Consider the following 23,742-nt stretch of genomic DNA (forward strand, 5'->3'; position numbering starts at 1 on the left):
AAACATCATACATAAATATCACAGTAGCATTATCATAAATACAGTTAAAAACAACAATTGTTTCCTAACACAGCGTCCCACGAAACCCTTGCTTAAACCCTCCCAAGGAAAAATATATATAGTGGGTCCTGATGGTATGAGGGACCCATATGGAGCAGAGAGCAGGGGCAGGGGCACCCTCAGCGGCTGGTCTCACCAAAGGCCCGGTGGAACAACTCGGTCTATATGCCGAATATATACATTTTAAAAGTGTAAAAATCTGATTCTAGCTGGATACAGTTATCCAAATGCTTAACCATACTTTACAGTCTCCCGTTATACCCAATGTTTATTTTCCTTATGAAAGTAAGTGTGTTACATGTAAACATCTGGAATGTCTGCTCAGCTTGAGCCTTGGGACATGCCCCTGCATTTATTTTGTAGTCGTGCTTTCTAAGTATAAATGTTTCACATCTCAGATACCCTCAAGCATTTAGGTGTTTTCTATAACAGGGTAGCACATTTTTTCCTTCAGTCTTTTTTTTTAAAAAAAAGCCCTCTCTCATAAGATCTTGGAAGCTAAGCAGGATCATCCAGAGAGACCACCAAGGAATACCGCACCTGCTATGCAGAGCCAGGCAGTGGTGAACTACCTCGTAGGGTCTCTTGCCTTGAAAACTCCATGGGGTCATCATACATTAGCTTTGATTCAATGGCATTTTACACGCACACACTGACGCACACACCTCTCTTAACCTGAAGTGAACTTGACTCCCCCCATGACTGGTTCTGTTCTCAAACTGCCTGTTTCACTTAAATATTTCTCCAAACTATTTTGTAAACATTCATGAGGCTCCCCTCATGTGGAACTCTGCCCTTTCCCCATTTATGTGGGTTTTCACTATATGATGCTATTTTTTGAAAAAAGTATGTGAATATCTTTTTTTCAATTACAAAGCTGCATCCCTTTCACTTAATTTTTCCTCTACATTTTCTAAGTGGCTGATTGTACACTTAATTCAATTCAGGCATGGCTGTCAACATTTATTTCCCTCATAGAATTGACATACACGAGTCTTCTGCCCTCTGTTTTATTTTCATTAACAACCTAGGCTTGCCACCCGTGTCTTGTTTCAAGCTTATTTTGTTCCTTCAAAATTCTTCAAAAAAAACCCCCACACCTTCTAATTGCAAAAAGCATCAATGCATTACAAAACTGGTATACCCTAATGGAGTACTGGAAATTTTCCAATGTATGTAACACATTATTTCCCTAAGTCCCTACAATTTATTTTCTAAAACAGTTGCCTTTCTCCCAAATTTCCAGCTGCTGTTGGGTTAGATCTATGGTGGCGAACCTATGGCACTCCAGATGTTCATGGACTACAATTCCCATCAGCCCTTGCCAGCATGGCCAATTGACCATGCTGGCAGAGGCTGATGGGAATTGTAGTCCATGAACATCTGGAGTGCCATAGGTTCGCCACCACTGGGTTAGATCCAGTGATCCACTTGCCCAAAGATTACAAAACTTCCTTGCTTTCTCTTCTCCAGGGATCAACTTTTGGAGATCAGTAGGGTCTTTTGAGGAGCTGCATGGCATAGTGGTTAAGTGCTTGCACTGCCATTCACATGGTCAGGAGTTCGAGCCCTCTGTGGGTCCGATATCCTGGCAGCTGGCTCATGGTCAACTCAGCCATCCATCCATTTCTTGGTTGCTAAATGAGTTCCTAGCTCCGTGGTGGCGAACCTTTGGCACTCACTAAGCATAGCTTTCAGTAACTGTTAAATAATAAGTCCCATTCTAAGCTTCTTGAGAACATCCTATTCCAGGCTTTCATAAGGGGAAATCTCCTCTGGACCACGCCTTGGTGCTATTACACCTAGCCAGTAAATACTCAATCAATGCAGATAACAAACTCTATGCTGCCTTTATTGATTTAAAGGCTGCCTTTGACTCTGTGCCGAGAGTACTTCTCTGGGCAAAACTGGCTGCCCTCAACATTGATGCCAGACTCCTGTTCTTAATTAGGCAACTGCACACAAATACCAGCTGCTGGATCAAGTGTTCCCACGAAGGCCTTTTGACAGACAGTATTTCAATTTCCAAAGGGGTCAAACAGGGCTGCGTCCTGGCCCCCACTCTTTTCAATCTTTTCTTAAGTGACCTCCCCTCTGCTCTCTCAGCAGTGAACAGCCATGCCCCAAAACTGGGTACATCCCATGTATCAATTCTTCTCTATGCAGATGACGCCGTCCTTCTCTCTCGATCCAGAGTTGGCCTCAGATGCTTAATGAAGCGCTGTGTGGATTACTGTGAATCCAACAGACTGACAATTAATTATGAAAAAACCAAGGTATTGGGCTTCTCTAAGCGCTTTAAGAAGCTCACATGGGCAATGAATAGCACCCAAATTGAACAGGTTAAGGGCTATAAGTACCTTGGCCTTTCATCTTCCTATAACCTTTCATGGGCAACCCATAGGAAGGCCGCTCTCCTAGATACATCTAACAGTATGTCAGCATTGCTACGTTTCTTTTACAGCTGTGGCCATCCCTTTATTCCTCCTGCCCTCAAGTTTTTCAATGCCAAAGTCGCCTCGAGATTGCTTTACGGAGTCCCAATTTGGATTCAAGCTATTTACCACTCCTTGAATTCCCTTCAATCCAAATTTTTTTCATAAGATAACTGGACTCCCAAATTGCGTGCCCTGTGCAGCCCTTTGTCTGGAGTTAGGTCAAAACTCCTTGGAATCAGCCGCTTGGCTGAGGGCTTTTAGATTCTGGCTGCAAATTCATTTTCTCTTGGACTGTAATTCCCTGGTTCACCGTCTGCTCTCTGACACCCATTCCAATCCCTGGTTTTCCATAATTGAAGAAAAAATGGCTTCTATTGGACTGTCAGTGGATTCACTTTGCGCTTTGTCCTACTCAGAAGCTTATAGAAAATTAAAAGGTCAACTATTGGATAGAGAGTTCTCTACCGTAATCGCCGCAGCCAAGAAAATGTGCTCCCCCCTGTATTTTTCTCTCCCATTTGAACAGGGCCACTTGGCACACTACCTGTATTGCTTAATAAACCCTGCTCAAAGGAGAGCCAGGTTTAATGTTATGCCTTCAGCCTTGTTACATGGCAGATTTAACAAGCAAGAAAAGGCTAAAAGATTGTGCCCGTGTAATGATGGCTCAGTTGAATCTCTGGCCCACCAATTACTACACTGTTTCAGATTCAAGGAAATCAGATCCAAGTATGTGAATCTTACTCCTTTACATTTACCCGATCTCCCCAATTTATTTAGATTACACTACTTGCTGGACAATCCTGATCCTTCTCTCTGTATAATAGTGGCAGGCTTTCTTCTGGAAATTACTAAATGCCAGTAGATTTCCTTCCACTTAACATTTATTTCCTGTACTGTATATGTTTTTAAATCAGTTTTTTTTACTATTGTTGTACTGTTGTCTATGCCAATAAAGGCTTGCTGTTGCTGCTATTCCAGTATACCATCCCAGATGATTTGCTGATCTGCAAGAGTGTGTCTATAAAGGATATGCTCTAATCAATAGTTGTATAGTTGCTCATTCAAAATAATTTTTAAAAAGACCATCTCAGAGCTTCTTGGTTGACTGACATATCAGTGTACAATCTCAGAATAGCATACACCTCACTGTGATTCCTAACTGTTCACAGAATTGTTTGCAGGCTGATACACAGAAAAATCCCACTGGCACAACGTATTTCTATATGTGGTAGTTCAGTAGAAGATCTTCCTAATTTTGGCTTTATATATTGAACTAGGAAAAAAATCCTAGCTAATAATAAAAATCCTAGCTAATAATATTGACTGCTCTGGACTCTTGCTCTGAGATGGACAAACCAGCTTATTTATTATCAGATAAATAATATCTGATAATTATTATGCAAAGAATGGTAATATTACCCAAAGAATGGGTAATTCTTACGCAAAGAATGTATTTGGGTACATATTATTACCCAAAGAATGGCACTCTTTGCTGTAGCTGCTAGAAAAATCGGGGCAAAGATGACCACTAAATGAATTGACACTTAAAACAATCGCTTATTTCTCTGGTGTATATATTTGGTAACATAGAGAACCTTCAAGAGCATTGCAACTGGAGAATTTAAGTATCATTTGGATTTTAGCAGATTTAAATTTTTTATGTAGTATACATGTTTTAGATTCTTATTTGTTTTTTGATGTCGATTGAAAAGGCCTATGGCTACGCTCAATAAAATTAATTATTATTAATTATTTTAAACCTTGCTGTTGTAGATTACTATGGTCTGTTTTATATCACTTTGGACTTTTTTAGTATCAGAAATTAGCCTGTGATTTCTCTCTCAGAGCCAAGCACTTCTTTGAGCTCCTAGTTTTTGAACCATCTGTCTCCCAATTGCTATTTCCGTCCCCATTCTTTTTACCACTGTCAAAAGTTTTGAACTTTTTTCTTCTTTATTTTTTTTAACAAAGTCATTTTTTCTGTGTACCTGGCAGGCTTCTGGAGCTAATAAGGAATTGTGTGTTGGGGGGGGGGGGCAGTTTGGAAGGTCCCATCCCTTAAAATTCTGTCTCCATAATTCTGTGAACTATCAAGGGCTTGAATAGGTTAATATTCCCTTCCTACTTTTTATTGAGTTGCGACTACACAAGAGCACATTCAGAGAATTAATTATGCCAATTGTCCCTCTTTTGGTTAATATATCGTGTCACATTTTTTGCATACCGTATATACTCGTGTATAAGTCGAATTTTTCAGCACATTTTTAATGCTGAAAAAGCTCCCCTTGACTTATATGCGGGTCATTTAAAAAATTTTCTTTTACTTTGCTGGCCAGCAGGGGGCGCAGTTTTTGTGCTAGTGGCACCAAAATTTCAGGGTACACTCAGAAGACTCTCCTGATGGTACCAGCCAAGTTTGGTAAAGTTTGGTTCAGGGGGTCCAAAGTTATGGACCCCCCAAAGGAGGTGCCCCCATTCCCCATTGTTTTCAATGGGAGCTATTAGTAGATGGGGCTACCCTTTTGAGGGTCCATAACTTTGGACCCTCTGAACCAAACTTCACCAAACCTGGCTGGTCTCATCAGGAGAGTCTCTTTATGATACCAGCCAGGTTTGGTGAAGTTTGGGTTAGGGGATCCAAAGTTATTGACCTCCAAAGGGGATGCCCCATCCCCCATTGTTTACAATGGAAGCTAATAGTAGATTTTTCATTTCTGATAATATCCCTCTTAAAATCTAAGTTGGGTTACATTTGGACATACAGATGATGATGAGGAATCCAGCTTTGAAGGATTTTAACTCTTGTGTTTTAGCTTGGTTGCTGGTTGAGCTAAGGTTTTTGTACTTTTAAAGTTATTGTTGAGACCATATTGTTCTTGTTGACCCTCTTTTCCACTTACAGAGCCAGTTCACTGTTTTTCTTTGAAATAAATATTCAAAAACATTTAACCTACTGATGCCTCAATTGATGTAATTTTATTGGCATCTGTTTTTATTTTTGAAAGTTACCAGCAGCTGCTGCATTTCCCACCCTCGACTTATACGCGAGTCAATAAGTTTTCCCAGTTTTTTGTGGTAAAATTAGGTGCCTCGACTTATATGCGGGTCGACTTATACACGAGTATATACGGTAATTTGAGTTGGGGTAGACTCTGATTTTGTCTGTAGCCCTTTCTGCATGGGCCAATTAAACCGGGATAAACCTGGTAAAAAACCCGGGTTGGGGGAGAACTTCACATAGATCCCGATCCTAATGTGTATCTGTTCTGTGTTCCTCCCCGCCCGCCCGTCCCGCCCCCCCGCCCCAGGGTTTTTAGAGAATAGTGTTATGTGGAATTCTTTTGCTTTAACATGGCTCAGTGTTAAAACAAGAGAATTGCATTTAACACAATTCTCGGAAACTCCTTCCCCAGCAGGGAAAACGGGCCGTATCATGACCCGAGGGGCCGGTCCTGGCTTCCTGTGAAGCACAGCTGGCAGGGGGGAAAAAGGCAGGCGGGGAAGTTTTTTTAAAAAGCGCCTTCGTGCAAAGGCGCATACCTCAGCCAACTCATTAGCTGTCCACGGGACAACCAATAGTTGAACGGGCTGGGGTGTTTTTATTGGCCCTTCCGGAAAGGGTCTGTGGATGGCCTGGTTGTGCTGCTTTTATTACCTGCATAGGGGACAGGGTTGCCAAGCATATACCTGGAATCCCCAGGAAACTTTTGGGGGTGGGCCATGGCAACAGAGACATTGTGTAACGTGTGATGTCATTTCCAGGTGAAAAACATAAAGATTGGTGCGATTCCTAGAGTGTTGTGAGATATGGTAATGCCACTTCCAGTTTTTGACTGGGAAGTGATGGTGTGCATCATTTGATGTCTCCACCCCTAATTTTCCTCCCTCTTTGTTGCTTGTGGGTGAAGTTTAGAGAATCAGGCTGGAAGGCTGCCTACTATAAGCTGGCAACTAGCAAGCCAAACAGGAGGTAGCCTGTTTACCACTAGATATGGCGTTGCTAACAATAAGACTTTACAGCTATGTTTGGGATAACTGTTCTAAAAAGGCTGATTTTGCATGCTTATATTTTGCTTCTCGCTTTTGAAATAAATCTTATTTTGAGGATAAACTTGTGAGTTTTGTCTTTAAAGATTTAAGAAACTGCATCCATGTTCCTGAAGAGATTTCTTAATGTTTGGTTCAGATTTTAAAATTAGCATCATCCTCAATTAAGCCTTTTATGAACCCATCAGGCCTAAAGTGAAATCTTCAGCCCATGACAGGATTGTGAGGATGGAGGAAGCAGTTATTTGACACTGAAGAAAATGGGATGGGTCAAGAGATCAGAGTGGTAGGGCAGACCCCCTAAACCTTTAATGGTTAGATAGAAGAGGGACATACAGATAGAACTGTCTTTATTTATTTGTCTATTAAAGGTACAGGAACACTTTTACTTTGCTTTGCAGTGTGCCATTTTAGTTGTGCAGGTAAACTGAAACCCAGGATTGACAGTGGAGCTCTAGGCTTCTAGTGCGAATTCTGAGTTTTAAATAAGAAATGTGAACAGATTATAGCATGTATCTGACCCTTATTCTCATTTGTGTCTTTACTCTAACATTAAGAGTTTTTGTTTTCCAGAGCGCTGCAAATGCAGACCTATAAAAGCTACTCAGAAAACTTATCTTCGGAACAATTACAATTACGGTAAGCATGACTTCATGGAAAAATGATAGTACAGACTTGTGATGAGTGATGAAGAGGATAGAAAAGGTTTTAGATTTTTTTCTCTCCAACATATCTGAGAAGTTTTATAGACTGACTCTTGAGCAATTGTTGTGAAAATAAACGCAGATCTCTGTCAGTCGGAATTTTTTATGTTTTCTTTCCATGTGTAGATAGGATCGGGCTGTCATATTATATAGTGATAACACAGCCCTTGTAAATGTGCTTGAAAATAGCAGAGTCCATTTTCCCCCGAGTCAAGGACCCCACAGGTTCATACTGCTGACTGGTTTGCAGTTTGAACAAGAAGTATTTCAAGTATGTTTGTTCATGTGCAGTTCGCACCCTCCACTCTCCAGTAGCTAGTTGAAGCTGTTTATGTCCTGGATTTATTGGATTGGATGGTGGAATTTTTGGTGGGAATTTTTGGCCTTCTGATTCCTTTTATGGAGGAATGGAGGAGAAGTCGATTTTTGGCTACCAATCTTGATCCTCTTTGATCTGAGATTGCAAATGCCTTAACAGACCAGGTGATCGGGAGCAACAGCTGCAGAAGGCCATTGCTTTCACCTCCTGCAGGTGAGCTCCCAAGGGCACCTGGTGGGCCACTGCGAGTAGCAGAGAGCTGGACTAGATGGACTCTGGTCTGATCCAGCTGGCTTGTTCTTATGTTCTTTTGGGATGCTACAAATACTACAATTCTCATCTAACCTGTAAGGAAGAGGATTGCAAAGGAAGACTATTAGATTTAAGTCCAGTAGCACCTTAGAGACCAACAAGAATGTCAGGATATAACCTTTTGAGAGTTACAGCTAACTGTTTTATTGCAGACTAACATGGCTACCCTCTGAAATGATCTCTGGAGGAAGACTGGAAAACTAAAATTAAGAAGGACATGCCCTTGTGGAGTCATATCCTCTGTTTTAAAAGTCACCCCTCTGGCAGGTTCCTTGGCATTGGAATTGTATTAATGTTCCCCTTTGGAAAGGAAGTAGAATAGAACAAATGTGCAGACTCCTGAACATGACTAGGAAAGCGCCCGCATTCTCCTCCAAGATGTGTTACCACATCCCTGCAGACACACAAACTAATTCCCCATGTGAATCTGACTGTGTGTTCATGTGTTTGTGGGAGCGTGGAAACACAAATGTCCACAGAGTTAGTCAACACCTGACCACGTCTGTTACAAATCTGAGCCTTGGAGTGATGAATCTGGCCTTCCAGTCATTCTTCTAAGCAAGAAAGGGACTGAGAGTGGTCTGTGTAGGGGACAGTGGAATTTACGCGCAGATCATTTTGAAAGGACTTCGTCTTACTTGCAGACTCACATTCAATATGCAGAACTCGAGAGTGTGCTTATTTGCCATCTTGGAGGGGGTCACAGATTTAGCCAAGCACCATCTCCCCCACCCCACCCGCTTAAAGACGGCAGTTTAGGGTGCCCTGAGGCTGCAGCGCTAGTTCACAAGGGCAGAATAACAAAAAGGGCAGTGGTGGCGAACCTTTTCGAGGCCGAGTGCCCAAATTGCAACCCAAAACCCACTTATTTATCGCAAAGTGCCAACACGGCAATTTAATTTGAATACTGAGGGTTTTTTTAAAAAAAAAAACGGTTGACTCCAAGGCACACATTACTTGGGAGTAAGCTTGGTGGTAGTCGGTGGCTTTGCTTTGAAGCAACCATGCAATGTTTCGAATGGTTGAATCACGACCCTAGGAGGGTTTAGAAGCAAGCCCCATTGCCAGCAACCGAGCTTACTCCCAGGTAAAGGATTGCGCTTTAGTTCTTCCCATGAAATTCAGTGGGGTCTAACAGGGTTACCTATATGTCGTGCCCAGCGGCCCAGGACAGCCTAGATGTGTGGGGGGGGGGGGGATTTTCCACACACACACCACGACAAACTCTGTGTGCGCGTGCCCATAGAGAGGGCTCTGAGTGCCACCTCTGGCACCTGTTCCATAGGTTCGCCATCACTGAAAAAGGGCAATGGTGGGATTCAAACATTTTAACAACAGGTTCCGATGGTGGCAGGATTCAAATAATGACTTTTAAAAATATTTTAATGTCACTTTTTTATTTTAAGTATTAAAAATATTAATACTTAGTAAAAAATATTTTAAGTATTTAAAAAGTTATTTTTAAAATTTTAACAACAGGTTCTACAGAACCTTCGGAACCCCCTGAATCCCACCTCTGAAAAAGGGGTCCCCTACAATGAGGATTAGAGTGGTCAGTGACCCTAGTGAAATGGAGGGGGAGCTCAGTGGATTAAAAATTGAAAAATAAATTGAAAAATACAGGAGAGAAGCTGGTCAAGCTGACATATCGGGCGAAAGCAATTGCCTTTATTAAATCCTGCGCCTTCTTTACTTTCCAAATCCTTTCCTTATATGTTGGAAGCAACAGAACAGAGGAACAAGCTGCAGTTTTGCAGGGTTGAGCTACATTGGAGAGAAGTTCTGGGTAGATGTGAGTGAGACATCAGAAGAATGGAGAGGCAGAAAACAAATGGGGATAAATTAATCCAAAATGAATTAATTTATGGAACAGTCCTAAACAGGTCTCCTTAGACTCCAACTCAACTCTGTTCTATAGGGCTTACTCCCAGGAAAATAGCCTTAGTGCTGAGGTGTTAACTGATTAAACTAAGATAATATATAATCTGTTCCTAGAATGGGTTCTACTCCATTTAATTCAATATAGTGATAATATTAAAAAATTGCAATGAGCCAGAGAAGAGCAGTCAGTTTTCTCATATATTGAAGAAAAACTACAACAGTCAGCATCGATGAAGAGATAGTAAGAAACCATCAGGTCATTAATTCCATAATGTAACTGTATCTTAAAACAGATATCAAAAATCTGTTAAGAAGATAGTATTCATCAGCCTGTGGAACATTAGGAATGGGAACTGAACAGCCATTATTTTGAAGAGCACATCAGATTTGGCAGGATCTAAGTAAAAAATTATTGTACGGGTGAAAATAAGTTGTATGTGGCGATTTTGCTGTTTAGGGTTGAACTCCCACCTTTGTCATATACTCTGTCTTGTGTCAATTACATACACTCAGCTCGTCTAGCATTTCCCCCACCCCCAAAAAAGCCTGGTTTACTAAATACTTATGGAAAACCTTAGATATTCTCTGCCTGCTAACCCCATTTATCTATCCTAGTTTATAGAAGCTGAGGTGGAGCTGGCAAGAGAAGACTTGGGTCTGTCAAGGAAAGGACAGGTGTGATGACCAGATTGGCAGCATGGATTGGGATTGGTAGCACCTCTACTTTTTTGAGAAAGCAGCTGTTCCTTTCTGTAATAACAGCTGTTGGAACTTAACTTCGTCAGGGCCCCGTTCAGATCAAGACTGTGGTCCCAGGGGTGGAAGAGTCTTTTCTTCCCCCTGTAACATTTTCCTGAGCTGAAATGGTCCCAGGGAACCATCTTGTTGGTAGGCTGTACGTGCACTGAATAGCGAAGAGATTTGTTTGAAAACAAATTGTATAGTTAGTCTCTAACAATCTGTGTAGTTGTAAATGTGTACAAATCGTACAAGTTTTTAATAGTGCAACGTTTTCCCCTGCAACATTTTCCTGAGCTGAAATGGTTCAGGGAACCACCTTGTTGTAGGCTGTACATGCACTGAATAGCAAAGAGATTTGTTGAAAACAAATTGTATAGTTAGTCTCTAACAATCTGTGTAATTGTAAATGTGGACAAATCGTACAAGTTTTTAATAGTGAGAGGAACAAATGTAGGTCCCTTAACAGAAATAGCTAGATGAATCAGGCTAGCCTGATCTCATCAAATCTTGGAAGCTAAGCATGGTTGGCCCTGGTTAGTACTTCGATGGGAGACCCCCAAAGGAAGATCAGGGTCACTACGCAGAGGCAGGCAGTGGCAAGCCTACTCTGTTTGTCTCTTGCCTTGAAAATCCTACAGGGTCTCCATAAGTCATTTGCAACTTGACATACTTTCCACTACCAAAAAGAGATAATACTCAGTATGAAAATTAATCCCACAGTTGGTCATGGGCCATTCCATTTCCTTAGGGACATCAGAGAGCCAGTCTATCCATCCGTCCATTTTATATAAGAACTTCGTTATAAGACTGAAGCTTGTTATCAAAAAGGAAATAGCTGTAAGCGACATGTGGATAATATTGGGCGAATCCCCACGGTCAAAATAACCTGGGATACTCACCCAAAAAACCCTGGTTTCGTCAAGGACTCCCCACAGCTTCAGTGCCTAACTCCGCTCTGGCACACATTCCCCTGCTTAACCCAGATTTTTCAAAAATCAGCAGGGAAGTGCAGCTTTTTGAAAATCTTGGGATGAAATCGCATTGGTGGGGAGACTGCAGGAAATGAATAGCGTCATTTTTCCTGCCCTAGGAGGAATGCACCAATCAAAGTGCAGTGGGCTGGACTCAAGAGCGCTCGAGGTTGGGGTTTTTTTTTTTTTGTGCTGGTCGTGGCTTCATAGGTATGACCCTACAAAGAGAAGAACAGCTGGTGCTGCGTGTGTGCACCAATGAAGCTGAGCAGTTTAAAAGTTTAAAAATAGCTTTCCTATCTTTCTACAAAGCTGTGCAGGCAGAAAGTTTAAAAAAATAGAAAAGACTTCCTGAGGCAGAGGGTCCGAGGGGTCGCGTTCCCGTCCCAATACAACAGCCAATCAAAACACTGAACGAAAGAGCCACATAGCAGATCGTGGGCCAGTGGGAAGAGTTGATTTGTTTGATCCCAGGATTAACTGACCCACTGAACGGATGCACGCTGCGGTGGGGAGGCAGAGCCCAGGTTGAAAAGGTGCCTTTTCTAATGGAACCAGAGGAAACATGGTTTATTTTCCTAGTGGGGAATCGACTATTGTGTGCTACTAAGCCATTATAGAAATAAATGCAAAAAATCAATTCTAAGAAGTTTCTTTTAAAAAATATAAATAATGCTTAGGTACCAAACCAGATGGCTGCTATTAACAAACATACTTTATAACAGTATATCTGACAAATGTTCAGCAGAACAAGCAAGACAGCTGAAACCAAGCCTACCATTCACATACTGTTAGGTGCAATGGAAGGCTTGTTGCAATACAGTTAAATGATTCCAGTGTGGGCATCATTCTGAAATTTTTACCCAAATCACTAGTCCTATATTGGGGGGGGGGGGGGGGGGGGGCACATGAAACAGCAGTGCCAAGACCAACCTTGTTGTGGGAATTTCCAGAAATACAAAAGGAGATAGATATAAATATAACTGTTTCTACAAATACAATGCTTATAGCCCAGTCCAGGGAGGGTGTATGTGGAACAGCTTCTAGGAGCAGCATAGGGTTGCATTGACATCTTTGTCCCCACTGCCGGTGTAAGGGGCAACCGTGCCAAAGGAGAGACCACAGCCATCTGGGCACTCCACAGGTCTGTGGTGGTGAAACGTGGAAGTGGATGCATCTGCAGAGCTATGCAGGTGTCCAAGCAGATGCTACCCGGGGGAGGCCAGGCCAGGGTGTTTCTGGGGTGGAGCCAACGTTAGTCAGCTTCCATCTAGGCTTTGGCTCCAGGTACGCTATGGCCCAGGGCTCACAGTTAAGGGTGGTGTAATTCCATTTCAGGATATGGGGGGCTTTTCAGGCAGTTGCGGGATTTCCTTTTGCTTCTGTTCCCCCTTGCTGCTTGAAAACTCTGCCTGGCTGCCATCCCAGCTGCCTTAGCCCTGTGGATTTGGCTGCCCGAAATATGTTTCTTTAAGAACTTCTTAATTTTAACAACCATCATAATGTTACAAAAAAGCTCCATCTACACTTGGAGGCCGTGGGCTTCAGTGCCAATGTAGCTGTGCCACAGAGCATGGGAAGGCTCGCAAAGTGAAAAAGACTTCCCACTGCCAAGGAGCTCCCATTGGGCTAAATGGTCTTGTGCCACCTTCTTGGTGGTATAATTCTGAGGCCCAGGCCACTGGTGTAACATCAGCTAAGGCTGGGACGGAGCTAAGGCTGGGAGGGAGCGCGGGTGAGGGCTGCAACAGCCGCACACTGGCAGAATTGCCCCTCTTCTGGGGCATGTGTCCCAAGGAGGGCAAATCCGCCACTCACTGCTCCAACGAGCAGATTCATCCCCCCACTTTGGATGGGGCCATTAATTTTCTTAAAGTTCTTCTTAGTCCAGAAAAGGAAAGGTGGGGTGTGGGGGAATCTAAACATTCAGAATGACATGCATGTCTGGGTTGCATAATGTTAAACAAACTGTCTTTTCCCCTTTAGTTATTCGGGCTAAAGTAAAGGAGGTGAAGGCCAAATGTCATGACATCACTGCAATAGTTGAGGTAAAGGAGATTCTGAAATCTTCCTTGGTGAACATTCCTAGAGACACTGTGAACCTGTACACAAACTCTGGTTGCCTGTGCCCGCCTCTCAACGCTAATGAAGAATACATCATCATGGGTTACGAGGATGAAGAACGCTCCAGGTAACTAAATTTCCTTTCTTTCTCCCAGGCCACTGAGATAGCTCAGTGTTTGGCAGAAACACTGTTCTCAGAAGCTGGGCAGTTCAATCCTTGTCAGTGGCAAGATCAATATATTCTGCTGCCTGGTCAACTTATCTGCCACTGAAATTCTCTGCTGCTTCCTCCCATCCCCTCTGCCCTTGTCTGAGTGTGAAAAAAATGTCTTCAAGATTTACTACTTTCTCCACTTTTTCAGAAGGTGATTTTTTTGAAAGATTTATTTATTTACTTCACACCATCCCCACGAGGGACACAAAAGTAGCTTACAACATTCTCCCCTTCTCCATTTTATCCTCACAGTAATCCCGTGTAAGCATTACACTTTTGTAAAGAGTGTAACAGATCCAGATGTTTATTGCAGCCATTGACTGTACAACCAGTTTTGCAAAAGCAGCAAACCTCAAATTAAAACAAATTAAAATATATTAATAGAATGGTTGATATTTGAATGCAATTCCTATTTCTTACCAGGTTGTTTTTTTTCACCTTGAGTGTAAACCAGGGGTAGGGAACCTGCGGCTCTCCAGATGTTCAGGAACTACAATTCCCATCAGCCCCTACCAGCATGGCCAATTGGCCATGCTGACAGAGGCTGATGGGAATTGTAGTTCCTGAACATCTGGAGAGCCGCAGGTTCCCTACCCCTGGTGTAAACTGTTCTGTTCCTCATTGAATCTGTTTTGAATTCATCACTTACAGGAACCATTTTTTCTTTCTGTGATATGTAGGTTACTCTTAGTAGAAGGCTCCATAGCTGAGAAATGGAAGGACCGTCTTGGCAAAAAAGTAAAGGTAAGTCTGCTTAAGCATTTTTTACTTAGTTTATAATTTATTTTTCTATCCCACAAGCAGCCACTGAACTTAAATGCCATCTGTTAACATGACAGGGATGATTTCTTGAGAAAATGCAGTTCTCTTTTTCATTGTGCCCAATATATCTCGTACCAAAAGAAGCCTTCGTCTGCAGAAGTGTAAACAAATACTTTAGAAGAAGAAGAGTTTGGATTTATATCCCCCCTTTCTCTCCTGTAAGGAGACACAAGGTGGCTTACAATCTCCTTGCCCTTCTCCCCTCACAACAAACACCCTGTGAGGTAGGTGGGGCTGAGAGAGCTCCGAGAAGCTGTGACTAGCCCAAGGTCACCCAGCTGGTGTGTGTGGGAGTGTACAGGCTAATCTGAATTCCCCAGAGAAGCCTCCACAGCTCAGGCAGCAGAGTTGGGAATCAAACCCGGTTCCTCCAGATTAGATACATGAGCTCTTAACCTCCTACGCCACTGCTGCTCCTTTAAAACTTAAATTATTATTGAGAACAAACGTCATGTTTTTAATTCACAAATAATTCACCTTGTTGTGTTGTCGAAGGCTTTCACGGCCAGAATCAACTGTGGGTGATTGCGGGCTGTCTGGCCACAGTCTGGTAGTTTTTACTTTTAACGTTTCATCTGTATCTATGACTGGTATCTTCAGAGGTGTGTCATGGCAAGATGTGTTTCTCACTATGACATGTCTCTGAAGAATCCAGCCATAGATGCAGGTGAAACATTAAGAGCAAAAACTACCAGACCGTGACCACCTAGCCCAGAAAACCCATAACAGCCATTCATCTTGAAATTGCTCGTTTCAGACCAATAGCGCTATACCAGTATTCTTAATTAAGGTAGTGCAAGGGGAAGCTGACCTGTATTTTTCTTGTCATGTGATCTTAATACAAATATTAATGAAAAATTAATATCCCACTTTTCCAATGCTGTTCACAGCAGCTCCCAACAAATTGAAACAGATAGTAGAGCCATTAACGAACAGTGGACAGTACACAAAGACAGTAGAAAGCAAAGAATGTCAACCTAATAGTGGTCTGAACAAATCAGCAAAAAATCAAGAGCAGCCATCTCATAGTGCAGTCTTGAGGAGACTTTCCTGAGAGTAAGCCCAGTGAATAAACTAGAATAAGATTCTAAATAGTCCTGTTTAGGATTGCTGTCAGAGGTGGGATCCAACCAGTTCTCACCACTTCTCTAGAAGTGGTTACTAATTTTTTCTGAGTGCCGAGAAGGGGTTACTAAAGCAACCTCCCTGCCCAATGGGGACTGGAGGTGCGTGTGTGCTGCGCCGCCACTGTTTGAATCCCACCACCATCGGAACCTGTTATTAAAATTTTTGGGTCCCACCACTGATTGCTGTCATACTCATCTAGCTGGGAAGAGCTTGACCAAAAACAATTCAAATAAACAAAAAATGTGTAACATAATTATTCATAATTAGCAATTTGTTAAACAAATTTTTTTGGATCTGAAACTACAACTTTTTATAATTCAGGAACATTCCCATTAATAAACTAGCAGCTGCTGAATGCTTAACAAAACCAGCAGACAACTGTGGGCATAATGATTGTTCAGAAGGGTGTGGCACTAAAATGCAAAAATTTGCTGTCCCACTGACTAGTGCCTATATATGCAACCAGAAGTGTGATCTGTTGTACGCAGAGCCTCTGCAACACAAGTGAATACCTCTATGCCACATTCTCTTCTTAGAAAAAGACGGCCCCTTATAATTTAATCCCCTGTATGCACCTTGCCTGATTTTCTACAGCTGGGTCAGTATCTTGGGGTAGAGGAGCAATTGCTGGACTGATAATCATTAGCCACCCTGGATCCTGCCATCACAATACCTGGGATGGTTGATCTCACTGCACAAGCCAGTGGGATTCTCCAAAGTTGCCAGTTATTACAGACGACCCAATTGGGTATTTGTAGATCCCCCAGGTTGGCTTTTGGTGTTTCTTTACCAGCATAGAGACCTCTGCTCTTATTCACTGTATGCCAGGATAGATTGTTTCCTCTATTAATAACCCGTTTGTTTCTTTAGGAAAATCTACTATATCTCCTCAGAAAAATGCCCACAACCAATCTGTTTGATTACCACTGATGCTAATCTTATTGCTAGATTTATCAGATAGTGTTATAATCACCACCATCACCCCAATTAACTCTGTTGAAAACAATATACTCAATTCATGAAGAAATAAAGTAGCCACCCATGCTGTTCTGGTGCCGCTGGGTATATTTGATCACGTACATCAGGCCTTTGAGATCTGTTCGCTGCTGCTGTTTGAGCTGTCCTTTCCCTTCGAGCACCCTGCTGATTTGCCTCAATTGCATTTGTTCTTCTGTTTCTTTTACTGCTGCCAGAGCATGAAACAATAGTTCCTTTAGTTCATCCCTACAGGGGTTTGGAGAGCATTAAGTCAGGAACTTTAAATACCTGTCTTTTGGGATTTCAGAGGGGGAAATGCTGGGCTTTGAAGGTCTTTCTGTTATTTCTGTATTCATGGAAGGGTCACTTTGAATCAAAAGAAATCCTTTTGAATTACTTGGCAATGTGGATAGAATTATGAAGTGAACTCTTTAGTTACGGGCTTTATCTGTTAAAACAGGAAGGCCCACGGTTCACTTAGCAGAGCTGAGCCTTAATAACTCCGTTTTAATTTAGAAATATAGTGTTTCTTGCTTTCGTTGCTGGGGGGGGAAAAGAAATCACAGCATTGCTATCAACTTCTCCTTGAAGACACTAATCTAGACCAGAACCACTTAGCTGGTCTCAGCTTGACAACTAGGTACAGTAGCGTAGCAGAAACTTGATAAATATTCTATTTTGATGCAATACACTAGACTAATAAAGCAATCCTAAAAAGTAGACTTAGAAGGGTGTAATTGTAAACTGCCTTAGTTAAAAGAAAGGCCGAGTAGATATGTTATGAATCAGCAAATACAGAGAATCAGTGATTGATTCTTATTTGTTATTATTTTTAAAGATAGGCAGATAGTCATCCTTTTATCCATAGCTACGTCAGTGTTGTCTAGATTACCAAGCTCTGACACTTTCCAGAGGTTTGGGGAGATATTTTGTTTGTACAGTCGTGCAAATCCCAACCCAGGACCAGATATGTGAGGCACATAAATAATGTAGAAGTAAAAATTCAAATGAAGGCAGGATGGGGAGGGATTGGTTGGAGGACAACCTTGCTACTTTTCGCTAGGTGAGTAAGGCTTGGGGGACGGGGGTTGAGAAGGGGGAGCATCCAGAAGCTGCCCATTTCCAGTAACAAGAGTTAATTTTTTAAGAAGCTTGTCAATGGGGCTTAGGCATAGAAGGAGGAAACTTATGACAGCATCACTGTTGACATAGCATATAGTACTGTGGGGGTTACCAATCGGGTTGAGCCAGTGGACATTTGGGAATACTGAGGCTGGGGAATGGGCAAAATGGTTGCCATAGGGGGTCAGTCACATTCCATATTTCATAGTTGGAAAAACATGACCTCTTTATAATAATAAATGCACCCTAGAGGGGAGACATCTGGATTCTCTATAATAAATGGGCAGCACCTGCCTGTTTATTGCTCTCAAATTTACCATGTCTCGTAAAGCCTTCAACGCGTGATTGTGTTGTTGTATTTTGTCCTAGAAAACATGGTAGAAGTTCCTGCCTTGTTCTAATGTTCCTGTCTCCTTCCCTCCTATAGTATAAAGTTATGCATGATCATCACTTCAGTGGGCAAAGAGAAAAGAAGAATTATTTTCTAACAAAGTTAGGTAAAAAGATCAGCTGCCACAACAGAAAAAGACTATCAGTTGTGGCAGCTGATCTTTTTACCTAACTTTGTTAGAAAATAATCTCTTCACAGGAAGAAACAATCCAATCAAACGAAAAAAGACCCAATCCACATGTGAATTGCTTCTGGTTAGCACCCACTGATAATGAATACCAAAAAAAAATACTGTATAAACAAATGCCCAAAGAAGAGCAATTACTTTCTGCAGTGGTGATTTCAGGATTCACTGAGACCAAATAATTCCAAAATTAATTCCAATTTTATGCTACTCTATATTTTTTTATCTTTATCTTTATTAACCTTTAATAGGCATAGGATACTCTATATTTATTTGATTTTTAAAAATCCTGTCCCATCTCCAAGGAGATTAGGAAGAGGTGCTAATGTACAACCATATAATCGGATGCAGTTTACCTAGAGGTCAGTTCCATTCACTAAACCTGTGCCAAGAGATTCGCTTCGAGGAAAATGTGCATTCCTGGGTGCAGCTGTGCACATTCACTATCATTGGGGGGGGGGGGGGGGGTTTAAAGTTGGAAGCCTGCCTTTCCAAGGGAGAAAAACCAGCACATCCAGGGAGGCACAAAGGAGAAAAGAACCTCAACACAGTGATTGTGTTCAGAAACACAGCAGGTCTAGGTAATGGTACACTGGATAATGAATGGGGGGGTGGGGGAGGGGATTAAGTGTGTGGTTTGGCCAGAGCCACAGGAATCTAAAGTGTATGGTTTGTCCATCCAACTTTGGTTGACATACGATTCTCCTCCTGCCCAGATGTTACATTCAAATCAGTTGGCTGCTTTTTTTCTCCCTCCATTCTGTTTTCTCAATTGGGCCCACAGGTGGCTTCACTTAGACTTTATTTTAAAAACAAATAAAGCTTAAACGCCAGGCACTTTTCTGCTAGAGTCATCATGTGTCGGTGTTGGCCAGCTCATTCACACTGTTAATACGATCTCTAGGGTGGCTGGTTACTGCTTGATTAAAGGCACTCTGGAAGGAGAAAAGGCAATGTTTAGAAACCAAGTACAAAAAAAAAGCCATTACTGGTGTTCTAATAATACCTTCGGGACTAATCTTGCAAAACATCCATATTTGTATAGATTTTACTTTCTCAAATCATTCGCCAGCTTTAGCCGGAACATCTACTAACAATGTTTTAATAAGATTCTGCGTATAAGTAAAATTGAGTTACATCCCCCCCCCCATCTAAAATCCTGGAGTATTTGAACTTTAACCTAGTATTTAAAACTTGTCTTTTAAAAATGGCACATTCCTGCCTATTTTTTTTATGGTGACCCCTTAGGGTATTTAAGGCAAGAGATGTTCAGAGGTGGGTTGCCATTATCTGCCTCTGCATTATGACCCTGGTGTGTCCTGGAGCTCTCCCATCCAGATGCTGGTCAGGATCAGGGCTGAGTAGGTGTGACAGGCACCAGGCAAGTTTCCATGGTGCAAGTGGAGATTCAAACCTGGGTTTCCCAGGTCCTAGTCCCAGAGGTGGAGGACTCACGGGGACATGTGGGGTCACATGTCCCAAGGCACACACCAGCTGGTCACATGGGGGGTGGAGAATCACCCCTCCAATACCCCTTACTTCAGCCCTGCCTGGCTGCTTCTTCATCTAGCGGACCCTCCGCCGGCCGAAGGAACAGCGGGGTGGGGCTAAGGGGTGCCCGACAGCAGGACAGCCAGGTAAGTGGAGCACGGGAGGGGGGAGTGGCTGGAGCAGGTTTTTCCCCGGGTGCCATTCTCCCCCCCCCCCCCCCCCCACGCCTCTGCCTAGCCCAACACAAAGCTGGCTGTCTTGGTTAACAGGACAAAACGACAGGATTGGCCAAACCCAAAAACTCGCCACACGACAAGGAAATTGTGTACTACTATGATAGATATTATTTCTAAGAATACCTATAGTATTACATATATACAAAATAAGCAGAGTGTCACATATTCATTCATGGATAGAGTCCATTCATAAGTCCATAGAGTTATCCAGTGGTAACAGTTTCATACAAGACGTCATGGATCTACTATCCTTTCGTTGTCATACAGGTAAGTCAGATGGAAAGCAAGATGAAAGCGGATGAGATATTTGTGGAGACACAATCCGCTCACCATAACCGCTACGGCAGCACGAAACCAGCAGAACGCCTGCGCGCCGAGAGTGCGTTTTCGAGCCGCGAATCTTCTTCAGTGCGTGGCAGTGTAAAAATAATTGAAAGAGATTTATTGGAAGCAAGCATTTGTACAACAATGATTACTATGAATTTATACACGCACTGAAGAAGATTCGTGGCTCGAAAACACACTCTCAGCGCGCAGGCGTTCTGCTGGTTTCGTGCTGGTGACTTACAAACCCAAGGTGATAGTGAGGGGGACAAAAGAGAGGGAAGCCCGTTATTCAGTAGATGTCCTCACTTGTTACTATTTAAGCCTCACCCATAAGTGGAACAGCTCTATTTACAAATGTTTTTTAAAGCATTCAGCACATCCTTTTGACTACTGTTATTTTTACAAAGAGATGAGAAGCAGGGTGGTTTTTGAAAGAATGTGGCATTTGCAGTCACACTAAATTACTCTTTTCTTTTGAAATCCTGCAGCGCTGGGATCAGAAACTCCGTCATCCTGGGAAGGGAAGAAATGAACCTGGGCAAAGTGATTCTGTTCAGAAATCTGGCCGGACCAGCAATCCACGGCAAAGGCGCAACTAGAAATGAAATGTCAATTTTGAAAAGAAAAAAAAATTCCCCGGACTTGCATAAATTAAAGACTTGTCTTGTTGGAGCCATGAAGGAGATATTGCACTATTGCACGTTATATTCTTTCGTTTACTATGAAATTATGTTGTAGCCAATATTAGTTTTTACCTTCCCTCTTGTTTTTTCTGGCATCCATAGGTGTATATACACCCAGAAAAAAATTGTATATTTTACTCACAAATATCTATGGAACCCACTTGCTAAAGTTTTTTTTTTGATTGGCAAATTTGATGAAGTTAGCAGATACCATGGTTATTGTTTATATGCAATTCATTTTCTCCAGAGATCTGGGCATGTTATGGGGCACGTATGGATTTCTGTGCCTAAGTAATCACTGGATTTAGGACACAGATCTCTGAAGATTATAATGATTTCTTAAACAAGTCATAGGTCAGTTTAGATTATCATCTTCAACTATAGACTGTGTGCGGTGAGCATGGGAGATCGTTCGAGTATGTTTTGCTCAGACCACTGTATAGCTATATTGGAAACTGACATTCACATCCAGCTAGGAACAGACATTAATATCTAGCATGTGTGGGCCAGAACTTCACCGTTGCTAGCCAGTACACAACCCAGGAATTAACTGTATGGTTTGGGCTCGTAGTCAACAAGAATGAAAGGTGGGAATGGATGATTTGTCTCCCTCACTCTGCATCCCTTCCTCTTGGGCAAAACCAGCTGAACTATTGTAGTTGAATATAAAAATGGAATCAGGTATAAATTCCGAATCTGCATTTTTCTATTTGTGAAAAACAAAGGCCTAATGTATGAACAGATGAAGAAATGGGGTTTTGCAGAAGCTGGGACGGGGCACTACAAACAAGAGTTTTTCAGATTGGCAAAATAAAATAAAATTGTGGCATTTAGAATGTTGAAATTCTACGCAGGAAGGAGGTTTTGTTGCCCTTAAGAGTTCTCCCTGCTCCCAATGAAAATTCTTGTTATCAAAATGGAAAAGGGACTATACAAAAAGAGTATGCCAAGAGCTCAGCTCCTGTCAGTGCAGGGGTCTATAAAATGTTCATTCCTCTTCAATAAACCACTTGTATTAAGACTAGCTTTAAAACGTTAACCCTGACAGATACCATATGGAGGACTTGTTTTTGAATGTCTTAATCCTTGCAGGAAACAAGTTGTACAAAGTTGTTTTAAGTCTTGCCAGAAGTTATGTTATACTCACCCACTGATAACATTTTCCCTCCTTCCCCCTTTCTTTTTCTTGAGCTTAAAGTCATGGGAGTAGACTGTCTAACAGACTGGCTGCTACTTGGCAGACGTCTGTGCTTTATCATTTCAGCTTTGTCACATTGACTGTGTTTTGGTGCCTACGTTAAACAGCAATGTCCTCTGGTCCATTCTGGAAATATATAACAAAGGAATTGCAGCTACTGGGACAGTTGCAGCTGTACTCCAGCTAGTATGGCTGATTAAAAAGAATACTGCAGCAATTGACAAGAGACTTTATCCTGCCTTCGTATTTTTGCCCAAAAAGGTATCATTTTAATAGGCTGTGATATATTTCTGTTGAACGTAGGCCTGCAGGTTACCTTGCTGATCTCTTCATTTACGCCTTCCAAGCCACTGCCAATAGTTTGAAATTGCAATTCTGCCTCTCTTGTTTTGAGTACAGATATCAGTAGAATACTGAACTAAAATAAAGAAAAATATTTTAGCAGAAAATAAAACATTTATGTTACGGCATAAGCATTTTCACTAGTGGTTATGGGGTGTCCCCTTCTGATACTGTTCAAGCAATAAATGAACATGAAAACGTTTCCAAACATTCACAGTATACTTTTGAAAACCAGTTCTAGGCATTCTTTAGTTCTGTCATTCTGCAGCATAATCAATTGACAATTCAAATGCAGTTAAGAGCAGACTTTATTCTCAATGGCTGCAGTCATCCTTAAAAAGACCTTTATTAGGCATACATGTCCAGGATAAAATCACAAGAGAAGCAAATATAACAAGACAGATTAGGTTTCTCTTACCAGCACAACCTGCACCAATACTGGGCTGTGTTCTGTAGCATCAAGGAATCGTTGCTGTTGAGTAGTTTTAAGGTGCTAGCTTTAGGTGAGCAGTTGCGTATAAACTGGAACAATAAGGCTTCCCTGAGAGGCTTATAATTTGGGCAGTGGAACAAGATGTGTTCGAGCGTTTCAATGCAAGTTGGGCAATGTGGACATACCCTGTCTGAAAGAGGAATTCCCAAACCGACCCTGTAGCAAGGCTGGAGAGAAAATGTTGCATCTGGGTCAACGTTGCCTAGGATCGGCAAGATGCAATAGGTAAGTGGCCATGGTTGCAGTCCCTAAGAAGGGGTTTAGCTTCCCGCAAATGGTAATCCTAAGAGTGTAAGTGGATAATAGTTTGCTGTACTTATAGGGAAATAAAATGCTGGGGGCAACTGTTCCCAGTGGTGGCCCATTCTTCACTGACAGGGATACTGCAGGAAGCAACCATGTGACTGCACATCACTTCAGTATGCTTTCCTTCCACGTGCGCTCTGCCTCATAACAGGGCAGGCAGATGGGTTTTGATAGCTGAGACTGTTGATTTGCATGGTTTCCCAGTTCTAGTGCGACCACTGTGTCTCCTGAAGGTCTTTGCTCTCTGATTGCGTTGCTTAATGTTTTGTAAGCTGTCTTGAGTCTCA

At 42.1% G+C, this 23,742-nt stretch overlaps 1 protein-coding gene across 1 annotated transcript in view; it reads left to right on the forward strand.

Moving 5' to 3' along the window:
* The window catches only part of FRZB (frizzled related protein), a 25,742-nt gene extending 2,958 nt beyond the window's left edge, over positions 1–22,784 (forward strand). Inside the window, exons 2-5 of the mRNA XM_048484465.1 lie at positions 7,058–7,187; positions 13,463–13,667; positions 14,435–14,498; positions 20,922–22,784. Of these exons, the coding sequence (XP_048340422.1) occupies positions 7,058–7,187; positions 13,463–13,667; positions 14,435–14,498; positions 20,922–21,032 (510 nt within the window). The 3' untranslated portion in view covers positions 21,033–22,784. The remainder of the gene's footprint in view (positions 1–7,057; positions 7,188–13,462; positions 13,668–14,434; positions 14,499–20,921) is intronic.
* The last annotated feature ends 958 nt before the right edge of the window (positions 22,785–23,742 follow it).

The sequence above is a fragment of the Sphaerodactylus townsendi genome, linkage group LG02 (genome assembly GCF_021028975.2).
Source record: "Sphaerodactylus townsendi isolate TG3544 linkage group LG02, MPM_Stown_v2.3, whole genome shotgun sequence".
In the NCBI taxonomy this organism is placed as follows: Eukaryota; Metazoa; Chordata; class Lepidosauria; order Squamata; family Sphaerodactylidae; genus Sphaerodactylus; species Sphaerodactylus townsendi.